This window comes from Phaethon lepturus, unplaced genomic scaffold, assembly GCF_000687285.1.
Source record: "Phaethon lepturus isolate BGI_N335 unplaced genomic scaffold, ASM68728v1 scaffold26669, whole genome shotgun sequence".
NCBI lineage: Eukaryota > Metazoa > Chordata > Aves > Phaethontiformes > Phaethontidae > Phaethon > Phaethon lepturus.
This window is the reverse complement of record NW_010566008.1, coordinates 17,315-40,268: the sequence shown is the minus strand read 5'-3', so window position 1 is coordinate 40,268 and position 22,954 is coordinate 17,315. Positions and strand designations below refer to the sequence as shown.

Here is a 22,954-nt window from a genome sequence, read left to right as displayed (position 1 = left end):
GGTTGCTGGTGGGAGAGGGATGGCTGGCACAGGCGATGTGCTGGGAGCAGATTCCAGGGTGCAGTTCCCTCTGACCACAGTGGAGCACCTTCTTCCTTTTATTTGCGTGGAAAACAGGGCGAGGCTGCATGAAACTTCCACAAAATGTTTATGATGCAAAGAATGTGAACCACTTAGCATATGTTGTGCTTACCGACAGAGAAAGCAGCAGCATATTTTCCCCGTTTACCATCCGAGAAAGCAACAGCATATTTGCCCCATAAAGGTTTGAAGAATGCTGTTAAGTCAGAGGGGTCATATTTAGATCTTGTGTAATAGCAATAAAAATAAGGGGAGTTGTGCTGGGTGAATTGTTTTCAGGAGACATGGTAAAAATTACGCATTCGCCGTTTTTGTAGGTTGAACGAAGTGGGACTGAGCCTTTGAAAATGTAAAATACCTTTCTGTCAAAGGAGATCTTTATGTTTTGCTGGTACCTCTGCTTGCAAGTAAGAGCTTTGAAGGAAAAGGTGATTCAACCTTCTGTTTAATAAAAACTATCACTAATAAATGTGAATTTACTGAGAATGAACGAAGTCTTGCAGGCAGATTAGTGGTAAATGCCCATGTTTTGTTGGTTCTGCATATAAAAGGGCAGTGTGTTTTAATGCCAGGAGAACATCTGTGGGGCCAAATCTATTTCTTAAGGTGATTTTTCTGCAGGTTGTTGATACGAGTGTTTTCCAACATGGTAATTTATTTGGGGGGAATTGCTGATTAGTTGAAATTGGAACCGGTGCTTGGAACACGGTAGCTTTTGCAGACACTCTCATTGGCCAAATCCTCAGAGAACTGGCATCTCCTCCTCCCCTCATCCCTCACCTTGAAGAAGGGGTTCCCCACCTGGTTTGGGGCAGGGCCAGGCTTGGTCCTTTGCCTCCTACGTTGGGTGAATGCCCTCATTGCGGTGTCGGGGCTCGGACTCCTCCTGGCTTTGCTGTTCACATGTGTGCGTGTCCGGGACCTTGGAAGGACAGGGATAGCGTCGGTGCCCGCGTCGCTGTGTGGGAGGGCGGCATGTTTTGTAGGGGCAGGGTGGAAGTTTCAAACTAATGATTTTGTTTTGTTTACTGCATTTCTTTCCCCTTCCCTATTCGGTGGTTGGTTACAATTGCAAGCCAAAATTACCAGCTTTGCTGTAGGGATCTGGAGCTCTTGGACACCTCGGCTCCAGGGCTCACAGACGTCCTTAGGGAGGTGGGGCATGAGAAGATCTAGAGTTAATCTTGTGATTGTCCTCAGTCCTCGTGTCAGACCACGTTGCTCCAGACTGTAGTTGTACTTTATGGGCCTGTGGCTTCTTCTCTTGTCTCCGCGTTGTCACCCCAGGTAACACCTTCTGCTTTTGATGAGACACGTAACACCAAATGCAGCTGTAGAGCACTTTTGGACAGAAGTCTGAGGACAGGGGCTGCAGGAGGCTGGTCTCGCAGGGGGCCTGACCCCAGAGGAGAGAGGGACAGTGGATAAAGCTACAGGTTCTCCAGTGCAACAGGGAAAGACAGTTGAATATGTTGTTGAACTGATGCCAAAAAAACCCAAAATGTTTTGGGCTAGCTCAATTAAACCAAATAGTTCAAAGCCCATTGAGTATGTTTGGAGTAAGATGTTTTGGTGCTATTTTTTTTTTTTAATGGAAGAATTTCAATTTTTTTAAAAAGGGGTTTGATTCAGAAAAAAACATTTGGATGGGAGAATTCCGCTTTTTCCAGCCTACCACAGGCTTCAGAACAGGAAAACACCCCTTGGTTTTGCTCCTGTTCTTGTGATCACTCGCACCCCAGGTGCCTTCACGCAGTCTGGCTGTAGCCACTTTTAGCAGGTCTGTCATACCACAGTGATTTTCAGCCCCCAGGGAGTTTCCCTCCCTCTTCCTTCCTGGTTTTAGGGGATTAGGTCAGGTGTATGATGTTTACTGAGTGAGGAGTATGGTGCGGGAGACGTACTCTGACCCTCTCCTCACCTCCCTCCCTGTTCCTATGGACCGGCTCTGCACCCTGTATTTTCCAAAAGCCAGTGGATCTCTTGCAGGCTCTACTGAGAGACTGCCTCAGCCTTGATTCGAGTTTGGGGTGGGTTTTTTTAATTGTCTTGTTAATGTCTGTTTTGCAACTCTGAAAAGAGGAGCTATATCATGTGATCTTGGATTTGCTGTGTCAGTTTTATTGAGGAGAAATAAAGAAAAAGACAAGGTAAAGGCAAACAACAAGCTTTGCAGAGGAATATGATGATCTAGGTAAGACTCCTCTGCTCCCTTTGGTTATTAACTTTTCTTTGCAATCATGCCCATACACTGGAGGAGCAGAAACTTCTATCACACACTGTTTTTAACCCAGGTATCTTCCCAGGCAAGTGGTTCCTTAAAACATATGCTGTGCTAACTATGCGCTACTAGTTAAAATAGCATTGCTGCCCAGGCTTTGCTAGACCTGTGCAACCCAGGAGGAACCGGTAAACTTTGGGAAGAGCCAATTTGTAAACCTACAGCATAAGGTAACGAAAGGAGCAAGTTTCATAACAGTAGCGAATGCTGCAGGGAATAAGCAAATGCGAACTGGACTGAAAGCTTTAAAACCCTCCCTGTGTTTTCTGTATGTGCTGCTAGCAAGCTGCTGCTGGTATGGACTGGCTGGAGTGAGGACCCTCCTTTTGAATCCTTGGGTTGGGTTTTTTAGTATCTTGACCTATTGGGTGATTGTAGAGGACACAAGTTGGACATCGGAGCTCTTCCTGCTCACAGCACTGTATCCTCCCATGGTGGTACAAGAAGCACAGATGTCTCCAGAGCCAGTGATGATGCTTTTGCTGTGGAGACTTCCTCCAAGCACTAGACCTCTGCTTCTGAATAGAGATCTGCTGCTGGAAGAGTAGCTGCCACCAAAGCATGGGTCAGTGTCGCATGTGATTCCTCCTCAGGATTGGCACACAGCTGCAAAGAAAACATTTCAGCTCAGGATTTCCATCCTACAGAGTAGATCCTGGGGGACTGGTAGGAATAGGGGTTTGTCTGGTGCTTACAAATATTCACAGGGCTGCCACCGCCTGTGCACCTTAGGGGAGTGGGGAAAATGGAGATGTGTAAAAAACCAAAGTCTTTATTTAGTGTGTGTCCCTATAACTGGCCAATAATTGGGAGGTTTGGGGATGTGGGAAGCTGCCGGCAGGCCAAGGAAGTGCTTTAGACCTACCATGACTCGACTGCTCAGCTCATGCCTGTGAGGAAGTTTTCCTGAGTCCGTGTCATTCCCAAAGAGGGGAAGGGTTTCTCTTTGGCTGTCTGTGTAAGTGTGAGCAAGTCCTGGCCAAGGGCTTTCCCTCTGTCCCCTCAATTAACCCGTGTGTGAATAGGTACCCAGTCATTTTGGTTGGGGTGGCAAAGGTGGCCAGGCACGACTGTGGCTGAGCTTCTGGCTTGATAAGACCTGAGGCTACACAAGACGTTGTCCTTATTCACGCAAGGTCTTCCACCTGGGGAAAATCTAAGTGCCTGAGTGCATTAGGAGCTTTTGACTTTGTAGGGCATTTGGGTCCACAAATGCTGGAAAGTGCTTTGGAAAGTGTCACCCCCTAGGACATCAGGTCTCAGTGGGATTTACTGCAATTACAGAGTAATTACAGAGCCTGGGTCAGCTCTCCTGGCTGTGTCCCCTCCCAGCTCCCCGTGCACCTCCAGCCTTCTTGCTAACAGCCCAGCACGAGAAGCTGGACTGTCTTTGCTCAGCAGCAACTCAAAACATCAGCACATTATCAACATTTTCTTATCCCAGATCCAAAACACAGCCTCACACTAGCTTCCATGAAGAAAATTAACTCTATCCTGGCTGAAGCCAGGACAATGTGTTACTATTTCTTCCTTGCTGGGTTGTACAAGCACCCGCCTCCTTTCCACCTGGCAGCTTCCTGCAGGTTGTGATCTAAACGTCCAGGGCCAGCTTGACATTCGTGACTTCCTCGTACTCACGGGCCATGTCCTGCTTCGCCTTCTGCAGGGATGCCTCCAGCTCGAAAAGTTTGCCCTTTGCATCCTTGACAACCACTTCCCAGTGCTCCTCAGCTTCAGCAATGGCTCCTTCCAGTTTGCATCTCTGCAGGTAGGAGATTTTCATTACTGCCGCTTATTTGCATGTGCTTTGAATACTTCAGAGCTCTTGAATCTGCCTGTGTACTCATCCACCTGCACTTTGTTATATTTTCAAACTCTACAGGTAAACCTCTAATTCTAGGATGATTCTCTCTGCCTAGCTGAGACTTTGGTGTACGTGTTGTCTTCTCACTGATGGTGGTTCAGTTATTAGTTGTAATAGACCATTTTACTCTGTACTCTTGATTACAGGCAAGTCTTAGAGTTGAGCCGCTGACATGTATTTCATCAAAACTGGCTTTATTGCTCCCTTGCTCTAGTGCAAGAGCTTTGGAAAACCACAACCTGGGAATTGCGATTGACACATTATTTACCCTGAGTCATCCTTACCTGGGCTTTGGTCTTTTCACATTCTCCAGTTAGTCTCTGGATCACCCAATTCAGCTCCACAATTTCATTCTTTGTGTTATGCAAGCCTGTCGTCATGTTTGCCAGTGGTTTCTCTCAGTTCCTCATACTGAGGAGAGAGAAAACAAATACCAGAGTGAGGAGATGAGTCAGTAGTTAAACCTACTATGTGATTCTGGGGCCACAGTCCCAGATCTTGAGCTTTAATGCAAAAACCTTTGTCACTGGGGGACACGAATGACTCATTTACACAGTAGCAGCTCTGTGTGTGAAGGCATTGACAGAGGGTGTATCACACATAGGGAAAACACAGCAGGTGGCTGAGAAAACAGATCTTTAAAAAGCCCGTTCTCAAATTAGGAACTCTGAAGAAGCATGGCCGTTAGCAGAAGTGGGGGATAAATACTTTTCTGAGTGTCCATCATGACTCACCTTGCTGTAGTATCAGGTTTCTGCATCAGCCCGGCTTTTTTTGGTAATGTTGTCATATTGAGCTTTGACATCGATTATGATGTCATCCATGCCCAGGCCTCAGCTGTTGTCCATTTGCATAGTAACAGAGGTGTCTGATACGGATGCTTGGAGCTGCGTGATTTCCTAGGGGCAACAGCAAGATTATCGATCATCTGCACTGGAGGTGCTTTCCCTGCAGATCTCCACGACGTGGAGACACGGTGACACAGTGTGCTCCACGTACCACGATTTCAGGCTCACTGCAGAAAACCCAAAGAGGGGTTTTCTGGTTTAATCTCTCTGGATTCTACCTTCATTTGAAATCCTTCATCTGGATCCTACCTCATTTGAAACAGATTCCTTGCGATCTCACCTGTGTAGTGCAAGAGGAACACCTTTGAAATCCAGGGCAACAAACTGATGTACACATGAAGCACCGAAAATCTCCATGAACTGAAGCAATGAGTTCCGGGAACCTAACTCCACAGCCCGCCTAAAGAGGCAGGGGCGGGGAGGAAAAGGGAGCGAAAAGGAAGAGCCAGTACCACTTCATGAAGTCTCCTCAGGCAGTTGATCTCTTGGATGAGGGACTCCACCTTGGCTTCAAGCTCAGCTTGGTTCACGTCGGTGCAATCCGTGTCCTGAAGCATGTCAAGGTTTATGAAATGAAAGAACAATCTGCTTAATGCCAGCAAGTGATGAGATTACAAACTCTTAGGGCTGCTCTTTTCAAGCACATAAATTTTGCCATGTTACTAAATTGTTTCACTTTTATCCTCTTAGGCAGAAGACAAAAAGTCACTAGACACAGAATAGAGAAGGAAAGGTTTTGACCAGCTGGAGTATACAAACATCCCAAAGGACCAAGCTCAGCTAAAATTGACTCTCTTAAGGTGGGATTCAACCCTTCTAATTAAATCTTCCCAAAAGTTGGTCCCTCTAGACTCCCTGAAGAGAGGCAGTCTCACCCGCTCTTTCCAGCAATATTGGCTGCTGCTCATACTAAAATCCTGGAATCAGTGTTTGAGTTGGTTTGAAATGCATTTATCTTTTTGAGCATGACAAACTCATTCTCTGCACATGTTTGCCAGTGGGCTTGCTCTTCATACCTGCAAGAAGAAGAAAAAAGATCACTTTTGCTACTTGTTATTCAGCTTAAGCAAGAATATGAGTGTAATCTTCCTCTACCACCTCCAAATGCTCAACCTCAGCATGGAAACCAACTGCTGATGCAAGTCATACAATCTACATCTTGGGGAGATCTTGCATCTTGCACTGCCTTTGGCATCCAAAAATTAGATGAGATCAATTCTAGCCCTAGATTAAGAGTTTTTATCTTTTTTTAAACTTACTGGTTCTTGTAATCTTCCACGATATCCTGCATGTTGCTCAGTTCTGTTTCCAGCTTGGCTCTTTTGCTTCCCAGAACACCCAGCTGCCTCTTCAAGTTGCCAGTATAAGTTTCAAACATTGGCTTAGTGTTGCTCCTGTAAAACTTTAGTTTCTGTAAAAATCCCCATTTGGTCTCCAGCACCTTGGTCTGTTGCTCCAGGAATTGGACCTGGAACCCAGAAGTAGAGCACTCGAAGCATAGCAATTTGTTATACTGGTGACACAGAAGTGAGGAATTACAGGCCCAGAAATCGGCAAACTGAGAGAAAATCTGTGAGTTATTCAGGATAGTATCAGGTGAATGGAGAAGGCATGCATTTAAAATCTGACAAACAGCATCTTCTCATAAGTAGGTTGTTCAGAAAAATGTCTTGGTTGTAGTTCTGTGAAAAGCACAGATTTAGCCTTGGCACCAGAGTACAGTGGGGTAAGTCAGAGGTAATTCTGCTGAAGTTAGAGTTCAAGCGATATGAGACAACCAGCTTCTCCGCACGTAACAGCAAAGCTTGATTCTCTTCTGCATGAAGTCGACTGCTTTACACCACTCTTGGAGCATGAAAATACCTTCTTGCCCCCACTGAAGGCCCTTTTTACTCTAAGGTGGTGCAAAATGTCCTCCTCATAAAACCCAAACAGGTCTTCACTGCAAAGTCAGGCTGTGAGTTTTGGCTGCTGTTGCTATTAAGCAGTTTGGCAAATGCATTCCTTGTCTCGGATGTGCCACACGGCAGCTTGTTTCAGCCCTGCAGCTCCAGCGGCCATTGAGCCGGGCATCTTTTCTCTTGCCTTGTCAATGAAAAATGCAGATTTGTTATTGAGGCTCTTGATGGGCTCCTTTTCCTGGTACTTCACAGACGGAAGGTTTAGGTCCATCTCCACCTTGAGCAGCGGAGCAGATGCTCGTTGACCGTGACTTTAGCAATGGGTGCGCAGACCCCCAGGGCTCTGCCAACCCTGCAGCCAAAGCAGCACCTTCACAGCCCAACCCCATGCTTGAGGGGCTGTGGCTGTAGCTCAGCGGGTGACAGTTGTTGGTCACTAGCTTGGGCTTGCAGCCTGCATCGTCACTGAGGCTTCTGCTGCCGAAGCATCCCAGCCCAGGGCACCCCGAGGCACCACCACCCCTGCACGAGACGGTGCTGGCAGTGCATCTCTTCACACGTCTTGGGGCGACAGCAGAGCAAGAGCTGAAACTCCTCACGCCTCCAACTCCTTGGCAGGCTTGGCAAGATGTCGAGACCAGCTCGAAGGGGAATGAAGGCGGAGGGAGAAGCCGAACACGAGAGCAGGAGGCAACGCACTGTCCTGTCTGTCCAGAAACCCTCTGCAATGAGAAGCAGAGCTTTCACCTTTTTCACCTTTTTATGTCCCAGGACATAAAACCTTATGCAACAGGTTTGGCTGCACAAGCAGCCCCAAAAGACCATTTTTAAAGATGTTTATGAGCTTAGGTTGTTTGGTAATGTCCCACTCATCTCTTTTGCCGAATAGTGACCTGAGCCGCTGTTGTGGTTTAACCTGGCAGTAGCTAAAACAACCACCCAGCCGTCCGCTCGCCCTCCCCGCCGCAGCAGGATGGGGAGAGAACCGGGGGGGGAAAAAGTAGAACTCGTGGGTCGCTTTTAAGCGCACACCTATTGTTGAGTTACAGGCTGCATTTCTAATTTGAGTGGGAGGGAAACCCTGGTCCCATAAAAACTGCATTTGCAAACCTCCCTTTTTTTATAGTAAGCATGAAAGAGAGAAGCAGAACCAATCTTTTGATGTTTGCAGGGCACTGGGAGTGAGGGAAGGAGCGTTGCTTTGTTTTACATGTGGGAAAAGAAGAATTGGAGTCAAACTCTTGGGAATACTCTAGGGATCCAAACACTGGGGCTGATTTGGTTTGATATTACATTAGCCTTTGGCCAGAGTTGCTCCTTTTGTAAGCCTAATTCTATAATTTACTCCTTTCTTTCTTTTGTTTGACCTCTGTAATTTTGTTGGCCTCAAGAGAACAATCTTCTAATTCTCTCGGGATCGGAGATGGACCTGTGCAAGCCTATTTCTCGGTGCTAGGGCTCTGCTGGCCTCTAACTGGAGGCAGAAAACAGCTGTGAGAGCAGGAGGAAGCTGTGAGAGATTTTCCAGCTCAGACCTTGGCAGCAGCTGGGGAAATCCAAAGCCAGAGGTCGAATAGATGGAGGTGATGGCGGAGTGAGTGCACTGAGCCTGCAAAGAGAAATTCAGTCCGATTTGCGGTCCTGTCTCGGGCTACCCCTGTGCTTCTCTCCTCCGCTGAATGCCCTGAAGAGGGGCTCTGTTACAGTTTTCCCTAGTTTTGGGGGGAGTGTGACTGACACTGGTCAGACAGATTGACACCTCTCATTTTGTTGCTTGCAGAATTGTCGTCTGTGGGGAACAGCTTACAGCAGAACTGGGCTTGGTCATTCCTTTCTGGTGAAATTGCTTGGCCAATCCCTATGAGTGTAAGTTTGTAATATATGGATTTTTATATCCATATTAACATTAATAGATAATTTTTTTTTCAGCAAAAGGGTTGTGTTCAGAGTGACAAAGACACGCAGGAAAGACAGATAAGTCTTTCCTAGAAAATTAAATAGGTGATTTTCAGTCCCATCTTGCTAAAATATAAAAAAAGCTGTGTGCCATGGGTGGGAACCTTCTTAATACTCTTGCTGCCAGTGCGATAACACTGAGGGCTTAGCCCTGAAAATCTCAGCCTTTTCTAAAGGTACATTTGCTTTTATGTGATTTTCTTGGCATTCACCATGGCCTGAGAGCATGTTCTGTTCCATGAAGAGGAGCAGAGGGAAGTTCATGCATGCAAGCCTGAAAGCTGGCCTGCCTTATTTAGCCGCACAACATTTTAGGGTAAAGCTGTGTAGGAGTTGTATGTGCTAAGCACTTCTTGGGAGTCAGCCTAAAAGGAGTTCAGAGAGCTCAGCATCTTTCGTGATTGAGCCCTGGCTGCTGGAAAACAGCTGCTACATGTGATAGTTGGCATCTCCCATGAAATGGAGGAAGTCATGTTGGCTTCTCTTCTTGCTTTCTCTCTCTTGGGTTTTTAATTACAGACCTGAGCAGAGCTCAGTACCGCCAGCTTGTCTGAGCCAGCCTGGCTTCGATCTGCTGACCCAACAAAAACCTCAGCTCAGGAGCATCTCACTGCCCTGGGATGGCATCCTTGTTTAACACGTGGCCTGACAGTTCTGTTGGCTGCTTTTGGAGAGGGCTTGGAGATAAAACCCTCTTGTTTCCCTGCACAAGCTGCAGGTCTGGAACCAGCCTTTCCAGAAGTTTAGCTCTGATGTGTGGATCCATCTTTCCTAACTTTAAAACACCTTTTGGAGTGCTCCTGCAATGCAGACATCTTCAGCCAACTGCCTAGAGTGCTTTCGGTCCCACACAGGGAGGGAGGTGTTACTGGGGAACAAATCATTTGACCCAAAAGTGTGTTTCTGTCCTTTGACTGGCTCAGAGGTAGGTGTTTATGGCCAGGTGAAACCAGCCCCACCTTCTGGTCTTGCTCTGTTGGCTGTGCAACTTGGAAAACCTCCCAAAGTGCTTGGGTATCGCTACTGTGTGACCCGTCTCCCATGTATTTAATGTTCCCCCTCCTCTCTGGACTGAGGCGGGGAGGAGGAGGATATGGGAAGGCTCTGAGTGGCAGCAAGTGCCTATGGCAAACCTTATAACCTTATTCTAGAATTACACTTTTAGTTGAATTTCGTAATGGTGCAGAAACCCCACATTGGTCATGCTAAGTTGGATTGCAGTTTATTGAAGAAATTTTGTAAAAACTCCCACAGTTCAACAGGAGCAGAAGATGAAAGGAAATGAGCTAGTTACATTTTGGCACATAATTCTTCTACCCTCCTCTTTGCCTCCCTCCCACTTCCATAAAAAGAGAAGGGGGAAAGAAAAAAAAAAAAACCAAACCATGAGCTGAGAACAAAGGCACTAAACCAGAGCTGTTTTTCCAGGTTATGTAAAATTTATGTTACCAAAGCCTGCTGTTCCTCCTTTTTGCTTTTCCTGTATTTTTAACCCCTGTCTCTACTTTAAGCTCACTCCGGCTGGTGGAAAGGAGAATGGTTTGCTGCTGAGACAAGGTCTGGCAACCTGTAGGTTATGTGGGTGATGAGGAATTATTATAGAGAGCCAACCCCTTCCACCTATGGAAAATGAAGGCTGCGTTTTTGGATGTAGGTAGAGCTGGAGAGCCCTGGAGTGAAATGACAGCAATGCAAGAGGAATAGGGAAACGGAGCAACTGCCTCTATATTGAAAGGTGCTTTGTTTTCAATTCTTCAAGCCTTTGGGGAGCGCAAGCCCGGCAGTGGGGAGCAGGCTTGATTAGGAGGGAGCACAAGAGACTGTGGTCTCGACGCACCTCCCGCTTTCTGTCGTAAGCAGGTGAAGGGATGCATTCTGCTTTCGCATACGCTGGTATAAATCCAAGTCCTGCATCTGCTCTGGATTTGCACCAGGGCACTGGAGCAAAAGGGGGAGCCCTGGGAAGCTGCAAGGTGAGCTCCAACGATGGCACCCATTAATTGGAAGGCTCATTACTCATTGACAAGCAGTGCTAGGCTTCTGGTCATCTGGGTGAGGCTTTATGCAGAGGAATTAATGGGACTTGGAGAGGTATCTCTCCCAAGCCAGTAAGTAGAGCCGGGAATATGTTTTCTCCTAATGTGAAAGTGGTAAGTGGGGCTCTTTGAATGGTGTTAATAGACTTAGTGCTGGCAGCAGGAGGTGATGTGCAACCTCTTCTGCTCTGGATGAGCTGGTTGCCGCCATGGCTTAGCTCCAATAACTCTTCTTGGTGGTGGCTTTCAACACAAACCTCATGCTTGAGCTGCTGCCTGTGCCAGAGCTGAACCTCGCGGCCAGGCAGCCCCCGCTGCTGGAGCTGGCACCGCTTCCCCCCCATGCTGAGCCTGACCCCAGCCCCAGCATGTTCCCACCTCCATAGCTGCTCCCAGATGAGACCACAGCTGCGATGGGAAACCATGGGCAGGTTAGTTTGTTTGGAATAGTATGAAGGAATTTCAGCCTTTAGTTTCACACATTCATGGTTTTTCTTGGATAGTCTACCACTGCCTCTATTTCACACATCTTATTCTCTGGCTTTTCTTCCTATGCTGTAGCAGGGGTGGTTCTGGACATCTGAGTCTCCTAAGGACAGTCTCAGTGTACAAAACCTTTCAAGCTCAGAGCTCGTCAGAGGAAAGATGTATCGGGCTCTTTGGCCTCCCCAGTCCCACAGAGCGCTGCAAACCCCTAAGTATACTCCCATTTTTGTGCTGGTAACTACTAGCTGCATAGCTCATTTTCATTGTCTTATCCTCAGTTCCAGGTACATTTAAGGAATAACTCAATGAATACTCAATCTATTGTTGAAGAGCCAGATTACTCACAAATATTCACTGCGCCAATGCCTTCTCCAGCCAGTCTGGAAGAAAGAGAGGACGGAGAAGGAAGGGTTTGTTATTTAGGACAATTTCAAGTGACAGTTTGGCACCAGGGACATTGGATAACAGGAAGGTCTGGGGTGTTAAGGTCTGATGAGAGTCCGACAGGAATTGAAATAATACCTGTAACTGAAAGCATAGGGGTGTATTTTCTCTGCAAGTTTTTGTGGCCCTTCCCTCTCTTGTTGCAAGGCAAATATGAAAAGATCTATGGGTTTGGACATTATTTGGTTTGCAGCAGGAGTCACCCACCTGCTCTCCTCGCCCTCCAGCAGCTTCCTGTAGATCGCGATCTCGATGTCCAGGGCCAGCTTGACGTTCACGAGCTCCTGGTTCTCGCGGAGCTGATGGGCCAGGTCTGCCTTGGCTTTCTGCAGAGCATTTTCCGGGCCAGCCAGTTTTGCCCTGGCATCCTTGAGGGCCACCTCCCCGCGCTGCTCAGTGTCTGCAATGGCCATCTGCAAACTGGCGCACTGCAACAAGTGGAAATAGGTCTGCTGACTGCTCCGTGGGTTTGGACCCTGATTTCCAGGCATCCTTGCAAGGGTACAGCAAGGTAGTGCAGATGGAGGTGCCCCCATGTTTGGAGGGGTCCTGTGTGCCATACCTGTTTCTTTACGCTATCGATTTCTGAGTGGAGCCGCTGGATCATGCGATTAATCTCTGAGATCTCCATCTTGTGTTGTGGAGGTCATCCCCATGCCGGCCAGCTGCGAGCTGTACCTCCTCGTACTGAGATGGTCAGGGAGATGAGACACCGGGGAACAGTCAATTTGAGCAGGAGCTTGAACTCATTGGTATGATTGACCTTGCTCTGATCCTCTCTTGACCGGGTCTTCTGTCTCTTTCTGTACTGAATCCAAGTTCTTTGTCATGAGCTTTAGCATATTTCCTTCCTCCCTCGATCTCCTTATGTTCCTCTATCTCATTGTCAAAATGGCATTTTCACATGTTCGAGAAACTAAATTAAATCCTATCCAAATCGACTTGATGTTACACCCTACTCCCCTGTCCCCTCTGCTTGCACTTTCATGTATAAAATAGCCTTTGGGAAATGCTAAACAAAAATTTTCCCAGCTCACCTGGTTAACTTTCACATCCTCACCTTGCTCTGGTACCAAGACTCGGCCTCTGCCTCCGGTTAGCGATGTCCTCGTACTGTGCTTTGACGTCTGCAATGATGCTGTTCAGGTCCAGGTTTCGGTTGTTGTCCATGGACAGGACCATGGAGGTGTCAGAGATCTGTGACTGCATCTGAGACAGCTGCTGTAAGTCAAACAAATTTGTTTTCAGCCCCAAATGTTTCACTGTTGTACTTGTCCCAGGATGATGTGAGGTAGAGGGGTAGGAATGGGGAGGACGTGCAGCTCTGAACAGCACTCTCAGGCCAGTTTGATCCTGTTGGTACAGGAAAATGGGGAAATAGCAGAACTGAGAAATTTAGGAGATTCTTACTGCTTTGTAGAGGGCTCGCAGGAAGTTAATCTCATCTGTCAGTGCATCCACCTTGGTCCCCAGGTCCACCTTGTTCACGTAGGCAGTATCCGCATCCTGGCACCATGACAACAGAGGTAGTGAACCAAACCTTGCCTGTCTGCATCGTTGTACAAAGTTGTCATTTAATACGAACCTTTGCAGACAAACCACAACCAAAGACTTTCTTGTCCTCTGTGCCTTTAAACAGAGCCAGGAGTGAACTGGTTCATTCCCTCCACCTTTTTTGGGGGGCGAGGGGTGATGTCCATAGATCTAAGCAATTTTTGACATGTCAAAAGCCACTGAATTTCCTCTTTTTTGCCAGTGCACCGAGAGATATTTTGGACAATGCTTGAAGTGGTGGCAGTTTTAATTGTGTCTCCTGCAGGTGGGACCTAGGGGGGCTGTGGAGGGTGGGATTGGATACAGGAAGGCTGCAGAAGTGGCAGAGCACCCAGTGAACTGACTACAAGGAATGGATGACCCAGATCTGATCTCCTACCTGGGGGACCAGGACTCACCTGAATTTTGGATGAGGGGTCTGAAACAAGAACGAGCTATTGCCAAGGACTGACACACTGGCACAATTGGGTGTTTCTGCTTCAAGGAGGGATGACTACACGTTTGCTAAGTGCTTTGCCCAGCTTGGCACTGACAGGTAAAAAGGGTTATTTGCATTCAAATGCATTTTGCCTTTAAAAAGTGTGTCCCTTCTTTGTTGTTGGAGCCTCACCTTCTCGAGCAAAACAAAGTCATTCTCTGCAGTCGTGCGCTTGTTGATCTCCTCTTCATACCTGTTGAGAAGGGGACATGGGCATCCCTTCACAGCTTCCATACTGCAACCCACCCTGTCCACCACGGGCATATGGGAATCCTTCCCCCACACATTCATTGTAGGGTTCTTGTGGAGACACTAGAGTCTGTTCCCAGGGGCATTTGCCACCAATGCATAGATCTTTGGAGAAAACAAAACCAGCTGCCTAACAATGCTATGTCCTTGCTCTGTCAGTGCATATCTTGTACATAGAATTATCGGATACATAATCTCATCGATTATGATAGGAAGACAGCACCCTTGGGCTAGGTGGTGGGAGGAGGCCATCTAGAAAAGCTGCAGGCCTTCATTAAAGGCACGTTCTATCCTCACAGAAGTTTTTGCTGTGAATGGGAGCCTTGTACTCTCTAAATTTTCTCAGGCCGGGAGGGCTGGGTGGAGCCGTAGCTGAGCTCATTGCTGCCACACCTGAGTTAGTCAGAAGAGCCGGGATCTCTGACGCCAGGTCCTGTGGTGGCTTCAGGAGGACTGGGGAGGGCTGGGAGGAGGGAGGATGATGGCCTGGGCAAGGAAAGCCAAGGTCTGCATCAGCAGCAGTGTGCAGTCCCACTCTTGGGAAAGGATAAAAACCAGCAATAGCCATGGACTGATGCCCAGCTCAAATGAAATGATTAAATGGGGGAGATGAAAGACGGGAGTTCAAAGGAAGGAGTCTGTGCAGCTATTAAAATGTTAGCCTTTCATGGGGGAAGATTTCTTCACATCAGGAATATCCAACCCTTGAAATCATTTCCATTAAGCGAAGTCCTAGTCTGTATATAGATTTGTGGGTCTCTAAGCTCTTAGCCATGTAGAAGAGGAAAACTAATTTGGTATATGTCTGATTTTGAATTGCTGTATGGATTAGAATCACAGAATCTTTGGGTTGGAAGGGACCTTTAAAGGTCATCTAGTCTAACCCCCCTGCAGTGAGCAGGGACATCATCAACTAGATGAAGTTGCTCGGTATTTGATTAGTACTTGATTCAGAAGAACAAAGCATTAGGAAGAATGCTTCGGGATCCACAAAGTTTAAAATAAAGGTAAGAAGAACAAATTCCTAGGAAATGGAGACAGAAGCAGTAGAAGCAGTGATGTCCTTTTGGTTGGTGAAGGCATTTTTGTCACAATGCAAGATGATGGTCCCTGCCCCACGGTGTGTATGATGTAATTGAGCTTTTGCCCAAAGATTCCCTGATCTGGAGCCAGAAGGAATATTTGCCGCTTTGTCAGATGCAGGCGGTATTAAAATCTGAACCTCTTCTATGATGTGACCTTTGGTTGTCGGAGGATTTCTCGTCTGAAGTCATGGTGCACCCAAGCAATCTCTGCTGCTGCTTTGCTGCTCCAGACTGTGCTAATGTTAGACATTGCTTTTCCAAATTTAAGATTGCTTTCACGGCGGACCTGTGACGAGAACAGAAGGAAACTCTCTGACCCCGTTAATCAATAGCAGAATTGATCTTACAGCTGGGATTCATCTCAAGTCAGCTACCTGGAACTTGGTAGTTCCAAGTTCAGACTAAAGTCTGTTCTGTGGGGTTTCCTCTTTAGATGATGGAGACAGATATTTATCTCTGGAATGTCATTTGTCCCATCCTAAAATGAATTGAGGAAATCCAGCTGGCTGACTTGTAGCAGACCCTGAGGTCTTACATGGCCAAACTGACACAGGACAGATTTTTTTTCTGTTAAACACTTCTTTTCTGAAGGCACAGAAAACCATAAAAAAGAAGTCTCAAGGTAGACAGTGGATGATGATTTCTCTTCCCCAAGGCAGTCACTTCTGTTCCGATGCTACTTTTGGGCTAGAGGCATGGTTGGTAAAGGTGGCAGAAAGTGTCAGACACATGATCTCCCAAGAAAGGGAGAGCAGAGGGTTTTTGGCAGAATGCGCGTGTCCTTGTTTTGAATTGCAGCCTGCACCTAGCTCTCATCTCTCGTTTTTCTGGTTCCAGATTGACAATTTAAGCTCCTTACTTATTCACATCCATTAAGCAGTGTATCCCTCATGGGCATGGTAGCAGACACTAATGCTTGATAGATGTTTTTCCAAAGTGCACAGAGTGGATGAGAGAGGGAACACCTCCTCCTAACAGCCTAAAGAGTTAATGAACCAAACTGAAACCCTTGCCCAAGCTTTCAGTGACTTTCCATAGCGTGGAAGCTGACTCCTGACTTTCAGAAGTGCTAAAACTATCCAATATGTTGATATTAAGGGACATGATAATAATTTTCAAAAAAGAAAACAAAACCAAAGAAAAACACTTAAGCACACACTTAAAATTAATCTTTCTTTTTAGACAATTTTTCTCTCCTGGAAAGGAACCCACATCAGGAAGAAATGTGAGCGTCCGGAGTGCTCAATATTCTTGTTAAGATTCAGATTTCGTCCTGGTCCATATTAAAATGACTACACAGGAGCTGAAACCATTTGGAAAGCTTAAGCTCTGGACAGACTAAGCTGCTCCCAAACTCCTGTGGATGTCTGACCATCTGAGCTTTTTGCAACATTTAAAAAGTTCACCTGTCCCTGCAAAAATATTGCATATGTCTTGCAACAGGTAGAGTGCTGCTGCTGACATTTGTACAGCAGCTAAAGTGAGAGGAACCAAGTCACTTTAGTCCTTTCTGAGGTCTCACAGTTTTGGGGTTGCCTTGGGTCTTTTAACTCATCCAAGAAGAAGATAGAGTGAAGAAAAACTGGACAGGTTTCTTTCTCTGTGTGTGTTGCTTACCTGATCTTGAAGTCTTCAACAGCATCCTGCAGAGCCTTCAGCTCTGAGCTGAGCTGCAGCTTATCCCCTCCTAGAGCCTCAAGCTGTCTCCTCATGTTGCTGATGCATCAAACATAGGTTCGAGGTTATTTTTTCACAATTTTTCAGTCTTTCAAGAGGCTCCATTTGGTCTCTAGTACTTTATTTTGCTGCTCCAAGAATCGCACCTGAAACCCATCAGAACAATTTAAATAATTTGGGATCATCAACTCAAAACCTGCCTCACGTTTCATGAGATGGGGGCTTTAATGTGAGGGGTTTCTTTATTTTTGTTTTATGTAATTTAAAGTGGGCTTTAGAATGGGCATATCACCAAAAGATCATTGGTAGGGAGATTTGGAAACCAGGAGCAATATTCAACTGCAAAGAAACCTTGAAAAATAATTTCCACCATATCCAGACTGTCTATAGAGCTCTGAGTGAGCTGCTAGACAGGCTGGATATGGAGGTAACAAGCTGAACAAAATCCTTAACTCTGTGCATTAAGGATTTAGAAGTAAATTTCTAATGTTGAGAGCAATCCTGATCCTACCCTACAGGCAATGACAAACATGCCAGGCTGGATGAGTTGGAATGTGTCTTACCTTGTCTATGAAGGAGGCAAATTTGTTGTTGAGGGATTTGATCTGGTCCTTCTCCTCCTGCCGCATTCTCTGCATGTTGGGATCAATCTCCAAGCTAAGAGGTACCAAGAGGTGTTGGTTGACCGTGACCTCTTGAATATCTCCAGGGCCACATCCTCCTCCAAAGCCAAACCCAGCTCCGCCAACTCTATATGCCAGCCCGCCATGACCTGACCTGTAACTGTATCCTGGTCTAGCAGAACAATACCCTCTGCTCATGGAAATCCTCTTGCTTGCCCCTAGATTGTGAAGGCTCCTGCTGCCAAAACCACCGTTGATCCATCCTGCACCTCCATCACTGCTGCGGGACATGGACATGGGGCTGAAGCTGCTTCGGTTAACAGGCGTAGTGGCAGAGGCAGTACAGAAACTCCTAGTGAGTCCTCCTGAGCTAATGCCGACTGACTTCAGTGCAACTGTGTTCACCGGTGGCGAGAGCAGAGGACAATGAGGTGAGATAGCAGATGAGTAGAAATCTTTGGGAGCTTGGATCAGGAGTCCCCTCTGCCTTTTATATTTTTGGAGAGCTGGGCTTGTCCGCAGAGGACCGCAGCGTGGTTGGCTGAGCTAATCAGTTTGGTATGCTGGCATATGGCCACCTTTCCCGATCCGTTAATCACCAGACTCGCTAATGCCATGGGCTGGCAACCTTCAGGCTCATAAAACTAACCGAATTTTCTAACCTGTGTTTTTCAGAGAGGGGATTATTGGTGGGAAAAAAAAATACTTATGTCCAGAAGTTCCCTTTGGGCTTGCTTTTAACTTGGTTAATGGTGTCAGTGCCTGCTTAGTTTAAAGCTGATGGGATTGAAGTTGCCACAAGAGGGAATCTAGAGATGTTGAAAATGCCAGTTTAACGTGCTTTGCTAATGAAAAAACTGACTTTGCTCCCCGATTGCCAGCCGCCTTGGGGTAGGAGCAACCTGTCCTGATCTAGGCAAAAAGTTAAATGTCTTGGTCTGCACTCATCATCTCTGCAGGCAACACTCCACCTGCCCAGAGGTACTTCTGGGAAAGATGATAATTTGTGAGGCACCCGTGCCTTTCTGTTGGCTACAAAGGGAGGCTGGATACTTTGCTTAGCCAAAATGCTGAATGCTGAGATGGCTAAAAGTCCCCCAAAGAGAAAACAGCCTGACTTGTAAAAGTCCAGGTCATCAAACGGCTGTTTGATGCTGGCCAGTGTTTAAATAACAAACCAAATACCAGTTCTGCTGGTGTCAGTGGAAAAACAGTCCAGAGATGCCAGAGAAAGATGGGCAGGTGTTGTAGAGGACAAGCTATTTCCTTTCCAGTAGTGTATTATTGTGCTTAAATCTAGAGAATTAGTGAAAAGCTGGGGTTTATGATATCACCTTCTTTTTAGGGTAGGAGTCAGCATGCACTTAATGTGCGTCACGTTTACCTCTAGTGCTTTAGTCACTCGGCAGGGCTGTGTCAGAGACTGAACCAGCACAATCTGCTGTGGTAATCTCAGCACTTTTTTTTTTTTTTTTTCCCCTTCTTTTTTTTCCTTAATGTGAACTTTGGTGCTTTTGTAGTTTGTCTCTCATTACTGCTGTTCAGGAGATCAGAGAAGGGGAACTAAACCTTCCTTACCCTCAGGGTCTTTAACTATCTCACAGCCTATATGTTGCAACATTATTCTTCACAAAGAGGGTGAGTTTGGGGGTTTAATGGGTCTTTTCCATTTCTAATTATGGTAATGGCAGTGACGGCATTTTATCAGCCCCTGCAGCTAGTACATGTACAGAACAGCATGAGATGAAGTAGTTGCTTTCGTGGGAAAAACGAGATTTATATCCCTACATGACTCATCACATAAAACTTTGAAAGATTATAGGGATTTGGGCATGATGAAGGTGGCATGAAAATGCTGAGATGCCATAATGTAGAAATTAAGATAGTTCTCTAGTGCCTACTAGGAAGAGTAGACTTTTTCCCATCCTGTGGAAGATACTGATGCTAAAAAACTTTGCTCACACAAATGGGAATGGAACATCCAACTGCTCTATTCCTGTTGGATATAAGAGGTGTCCATGGAGTTGCAGTGAGTGCAGAGGAAGGAAAGGTCTCAACTCTTGTGTGTTTTACTTTTGTTTACTTTCAGCTCTACTCTGCTATGTCAACCAATCTTTTCCCCAAGGTCCTATAAAGTAATTGGAACTAAAAGGAAGATGCAACAGAATTAATTCCATGTGCTTTTTATTAGACAAACACTGGGAAATGAGGATCCAGAGCATCAAAGAACAAACAGGAGCATGGCATGTTTTATATAAATAAGGACAGACAGCTTTGACTTCCAAATCTTTTGCGAGTAACGGGGTAAGGATTGCACACGATACAAGAGGAAACTTGGCCCACGCTAGCTAACTGTGCTGATGTCTGACTTCAATAGCACCTCTTGGTTGAAGAGGTGGTGGAGACATACTTCATGCTGGAACCGCTTCCACCAACCACGCATGACCCGGCTGTCCCTTGTCCACTGCCCGAGCTGAAGCCCGTTCCTCCAGCACAGACCCCACCTCCAACACCACTGCTGCTTCCAAAGCTGAGACAGTTTCCACTTCCATATCCTGGTCCCACAGCGGTTCTGGTCACAGCTGCAAGAGGAAAACACCTTCTTTGAGGCATCCATAAACAGTGGGCTCTGTGTGACAGGGAGACAGATGTAAAAGTTGCCAAACTATCTTTATAAGTTACTTACAGATATTCACTGCGCTGGCACCTTCTCCAGAGAGCCTATCAGGGAGCAAAATGAGACAGTAAGAATTCAAGTGGAAGCCATTAACAGGAGCTGATTGAAAATGCAGGAGAATTTCCTTGGAATATTTTTGGTGGATGTTGGAAAGTTTGTGCAAAAGGCTATGATTATCCCAAATAGCTCATCTTCATGGGCAATTGCTTGCCTTGAAACAGGATTCGAGTCCTCTGAATGGGGGAAGCCCAGGGATCTCTACTAAAGCTACCAAGGGTCTGTGACTCCATTGCACCTCTGGAAATTGGGATATAAAATTGCACCCACCTGCACTCCTCTCCCTCCAGCAGCTTCCTGTAGGTCGCGATCTCGATGTCCAGGGCCAGCTTGACGTTCATGAGCTCCTGGTACTCACGGAGCTGCCGGGCAAGGTCTGTCTTGGCCTTCTGCAGGGCTGTCTCCAGCTCAGCCAGTTTTGCCCTGGCATCCTTGACGGCCATCTCCCCGCGCTGCTCAGCATCCGCAATGGCCGTCTGCAAACTGGCGCACTGTGGAGGAAAATAGCGGTTACATTCCCGATCTAGAGCATAGACCAGTTCTGTGTACCCTAAGGTCATGGTGCCTGTTCTAGATGCAGAAGAGGTTGGGTTAACATCTGTAGGTGTGATCTTAACAATCATTGAATTGATCCATGTTCTGGGCCAGGTCACAGCCTGGATTTAATCTAACGCCACACCTCTTAACGCCTCCTTAGGTTTACTAATATTGCATTAAGGTAGTGATGTTACTGCAGTGAGATAAATGCTGTCATATTCATTCCTATCTAGCAGAACTCACTGAGATGCATTTATTTTTATTGCCTGGAGTTGACTGGACAACCAAGAGGTTAGACCACAGCAAGAGCCAAGTCTTATGCATTTACACTGCCCTTTACCTGTTTCTTCACGCTGTCGATTTCAGACCGCAGCCGCTGGACATGGCGGTTGAGTTCGGAGATCTCCTGCTTTGTGTTACGGAGGTCATCCTCGTGCCTGCCTGCTGTAGCCTGCAACTCTTCGTACTGTCACAGAGAGAGGAACAATCACCCAAGGTAAAATACTGTTTTCAGAGCCAAGCAGAATGTGGGTATGGGGGTGTTTGCACTCAGAAGTATGTGTATGTTCTCAATCCCAAATTAGCACTACCAAACATTATAGGATTATTAAATCTGAAGATATCCTGTGTTATAAAAATCACAGTGAGATGCACCTCCCCGTGGGGATTTAGAGGAGGGAGTGTGGTTTCCTGTTGCAGAAGCCTTCCTAGGCACTCACCCTGGACTGGTACCAAGACTCAGCCTCCACCCGGCTGCGGTTGGCGATGTCCTCGTACTGCGCTTTGACCTCTGCGATGATGCTGTCCATGTCCAGGCTGCGGTTGTTGTCCATGGTCAGGATGACAGAGGTGTCGGAGATCTGGGTCTGCATCTGAGACAGCTCCTGCAAAAGCAGCAGGTTTTTCGGTGAGTTGCAGGCGTGAGACACGAATGTCGCTCAGAGGGAGGAAACCCTTTCCCCAGGTAGACCTTAGTGGATAAAGTGATTTTTCCAAGACAATTTCGGGTAGAGTTAAGAGAGCAGGTGGAATGGAGAAAGTATTGAATTATTATTTAGTGCAACAGAGTGGAAAATAATTAGTCCTCAGCCTCTGAAATGGGAAAGGAAAGCACGGACATTGGAAACTGGGAGAAGGATATAAATGCTGGTGCTTACGGCTTCATAGAGGGCTCTGAGGAAATCTATCTCCTCCATAAGGGAGTCCAGCCTGGCTTGCAGCTCTGTCTTGTTCATGTAGGCAGCGTCCACTTCCTAGAAGAGGAAGCACATCACAAAAATGAAGTGTTTTTTGGAGAAGCAGAGGAGCAGCTGGCGAACGTGTTTCTTGCTATGCTCATGCAGGGCTGGGAGGCACAGCATGTGTGTACCCACCTTCTTCAGGATCACAAATTCGCTCTCGATGGCTGTGTGCTTGTTGATCTCCTCTTCATATCTGCAGGATGAAAATGGAGGGTTGGTCTAGGCTTGTACAAAAGTTATTTAATATTTTCAGGACCAGCTTCTTTTTTTTTGTATGTACAGTTTTGTAACTTGGTCTCTTAGCCCTATAATTTTCTGCCTGTGACTTTCAGCCATGGGGAAGTGAGGCAAATATGCTTCATATTAAACTTAATCTGGGCCTTACTCAGAAGATTCTATCAGCAAAAAGGCCTTCTTTCCTTGTTTAATTGCACAGATGCAACAGAGAGTTGGCATCTGCCGCAGCCCACCCTGCTCTCCAGGCAGATCACAAACGGATAAACTCACTTGTTCTTGAAGTCCTCAGCAAGGCTTTGCACCTTGTTGAGCTCCCCTCCCAAGTTCTCTTTGTCTGTCAGCAAGCTGTTCAGCTGTCTCCTGAGGTTGTTGATGTAGCTCTCGAAGAGGGGCTCAATGTTGTTTCTGACTGTTTTGTTCCCCTGTTCTTGCAGAAGGGCCCACTTGGTCTCCAGGACCTTGTTTTGTTGTTCCAGGAATCGGACCTGGACAGAGAAAGGAGATGTTTCAGAAAAAGTGATCCTAGGGTGGTTTTCCTTAGAGAGGCAAGGTACAATCCTGCAAGGATTCACTTGCTGAAAGGTGGGATCGCTCAGCCCTTGGGGAACAGATGACAGTCTATACAAGCAAGCAAGCATTGCA

General features: G+C 46.6%; 2 protein-coding genes and 1 pseudogene across 2 annotated transcripts in view; all 3 read right to left on the bottom strand.

Moving 5' to 3' along the window:
• Nucleotides 1-3,953: 3,953 nt before the first annotated feature.
• KRT7 (keratin 7) lies at nucleotides 3,954-11,311 on the bottom strand. The gene is given in 11 exon segments (XM_010295362.1): nucleotides 3,954-4,124; nucleotides 4,511-4,594; nucleotides 4,596-4,637; nucleotides 4,961-5,125; nucleotides 5,527-5,622; nucleotides 6,024-6,090; nucleotides 6,334-6,542; nucleotides 7,160-7,260; nucleotides 7,263-7,327; nucleotides 8,511-8,584; nucleotides 11,225-11,311. Coding segments are annotated over 11 exon segments (1,161 nt in total).
• A 479-nt stretch (nucleotides 11,312-11,790) lies between these two features.
• LOC104627231 lies at nucleotides 11,791-18,923 on the bottom strand (annotated as a pseudogene).
• Nucleotides 18,924-19,933: 1,010 nt separating this feature from the next.
• LOC104627228 (keratin, type II cytoskeletal 5-like) overlaps nucleotides 19,934-22,954 on the bottom strand; it is a 4,160-nt gene continuing 1,139 nt past the window's right edge. Inside the window, exons 2-9 of the mRNA XM_010295358.1 lie at nucleotides 22,583-22,797; nucleotides 22,208-22,268; nucleotides 21,992-22,087; nucleotides 21,554-21,718; nucleotides 21,175-21,300; nucleotides 20,568-20,788; nucleotides 20,250-20,284; nucleotides 19,934-20,145 (exon numbers count right to left, since the gene is read on the bottom strand). Coding sequence (XP_010293660.1) covers nucleotides 19,934-20,145; nucleotides 20,250-20,284; nucleotides 20,568-20,788; nucleotides 21,175-21,300; nucleotides 21,554-21,718; nucleotides 21,992-22,087; nucleotides 22,208-22,268; nucleotides 22,583-22,797 — 1,131 coding nt within the window. The remainder of the gene's footprint in view (nucleotides 20,146-20,249; nucleotides 20,285-20,567; nucleotides 20,789-21,174; nucleotides 21,301-21,553; nucleotides 21,719-21,991; nucleotides 22,088-22,207; nucleotides 22,269-22,582; nucleotides 22,798-22,954) is intronic.